The sequence below is a fragment of the Myotis brandtii genome, unplaced genomic scaffold (genome assembly GCF_000412655.1).
Source record: "Myotis brandtii unplaced genomic scaffold, ASM41265v1 scaffold494, whole genome shotgun sequence".
NCBI lineage: Eukaryota > Metazoa > Chordata > Mammalia > Chiroptera > Vespertilionidae > Myotis > Myotis brandtii.
In genome coordinates, this window is record NW_005368860.1 from 62,569 (window position 1) to 63,634 (window position 1,066).

Sequence of the window (1,066 nt, forward strand, 5' to 3'; positions counted from 1 at the left end):
CCTTTCCCGCCACCTCTGAGGGCCTTGGCCGTGGGCCCGGGGCGCTGTTTGCTCAGGGCCTGCTGGCTCCAGGGGGCAGAGACTCTCGCGAGGCGGACCACGCTGGACGCCCGTTTTCCTCCCTTTCGGGAGTTTTTCTCATACCGGCCGGTTGCACGTGCCGTTCTCACTCTTCCTTCTGCTGGGCCCGTGCTGGTGCCGTAAGGAGGTAGACCTCCCGGGAGCAGCACACGCCCGGGAAGACCGGACGCGAGAACTGACGGCCACCCTTTCTGTCTTGTATGTCACCAGCCCGGAGCGAGGATGCCAGGTCGCCCCCGTCGCAGAGACGCAGGGAGGACCCCATGGAGGCTGCAGGTGGGTGCCTGGCCCGCAGCCATCCGAGGCTAACGCACCGGTGACGCTTCCCGTGGGATGGTACCCGGCAGGGCTCAGTGAGCAGAGACATAAAAAATTATATATATATTTTATTGATTCCAGAGAGGTAGAAACGTCAGTGATGAGAGGGAATCATTGATCGGCTGCCTCCTGCACTTTGGACTGAGCCCGCAACGCATGCATGTGCCCTTGACGGAATCGAACCTGGGACCCTTCGGTCTGCGGGCCGAGGCTCTATCCACTGAGCCACACCGGCCAGGGCGGAGCGTGGTGCTTTTTATAGGACATTCAGTAGATGTCGGAATCTTCACCAGGAGAGGTTGCAATAAGCAACCAGTGTGCTTTTGCATTTAGATGGCTTAGAGCAGTGGTTCTCAACCTTCCTAATGCCGCGACCCTTTAATACAGTTCCTCATGTTGTGGTGACCCCCAATGTCATTGTTACAAATTGAACATAGAGTCCCTGGTGGTCTAGTGGCTAGGATTCGGCGCTTTCAAATTGAACATAATTAAAGCATAGTGATTAATCACAAAAACAATATGTAATTATATATGTGTTTTCCGATGGTCTTAAGCAGGGGTCCTCAAACTTTTTAAACAGGGGGCCAGTTCACTGTCCCTCAGACCGTTGGAGGGCCGGACTATAGTTTAAAAAAAAACTATGAACAAATTCCTATGCACACTGCAC

The 1,066-nt window shown here is 54.3% G+C and overlaps 2 protein-coding genes across 2 annotated transcripts in view; one reads left to right on the forward strand and one right to left on the reverse strand.

The window, feature by feature from the left end:
- The window catches only part of LOC102244752 (DNA-dependent protein kinase catalytic subunit-like), a gene marked incomplete at its 3' end in the record, with an annotated part of 60,486 nt that extends 60,140 nt beyond the window's left edge, over positions 1 to 346 (reverse strand). The window contains exon 1 of the mRNA XM_014548048.1: positions 262 to 346. Within this exon, the coding sequence (XP_014403534.1) occupies positions 262 to 346 (85 nt within the window). The remainder of the gene's footprint in view (positions 1 to 261) is intronic.
- The window catches only part of MCM4 (minichromosome maintenance complex component 4), a 17,477-nt gene continuing 16,755 nt past the window's right edge, over positions 345 to 1,066 (forward strand). The window contains exon 1 of the mRNA XM_014548075.1: positions 345 to 357. Coding sequence (XP_014403561.1) covers positions 345 to 357 — 13 coding nt within the window. The remainder of the gene's footprint in view (positions 358 to 1,066) is intronic.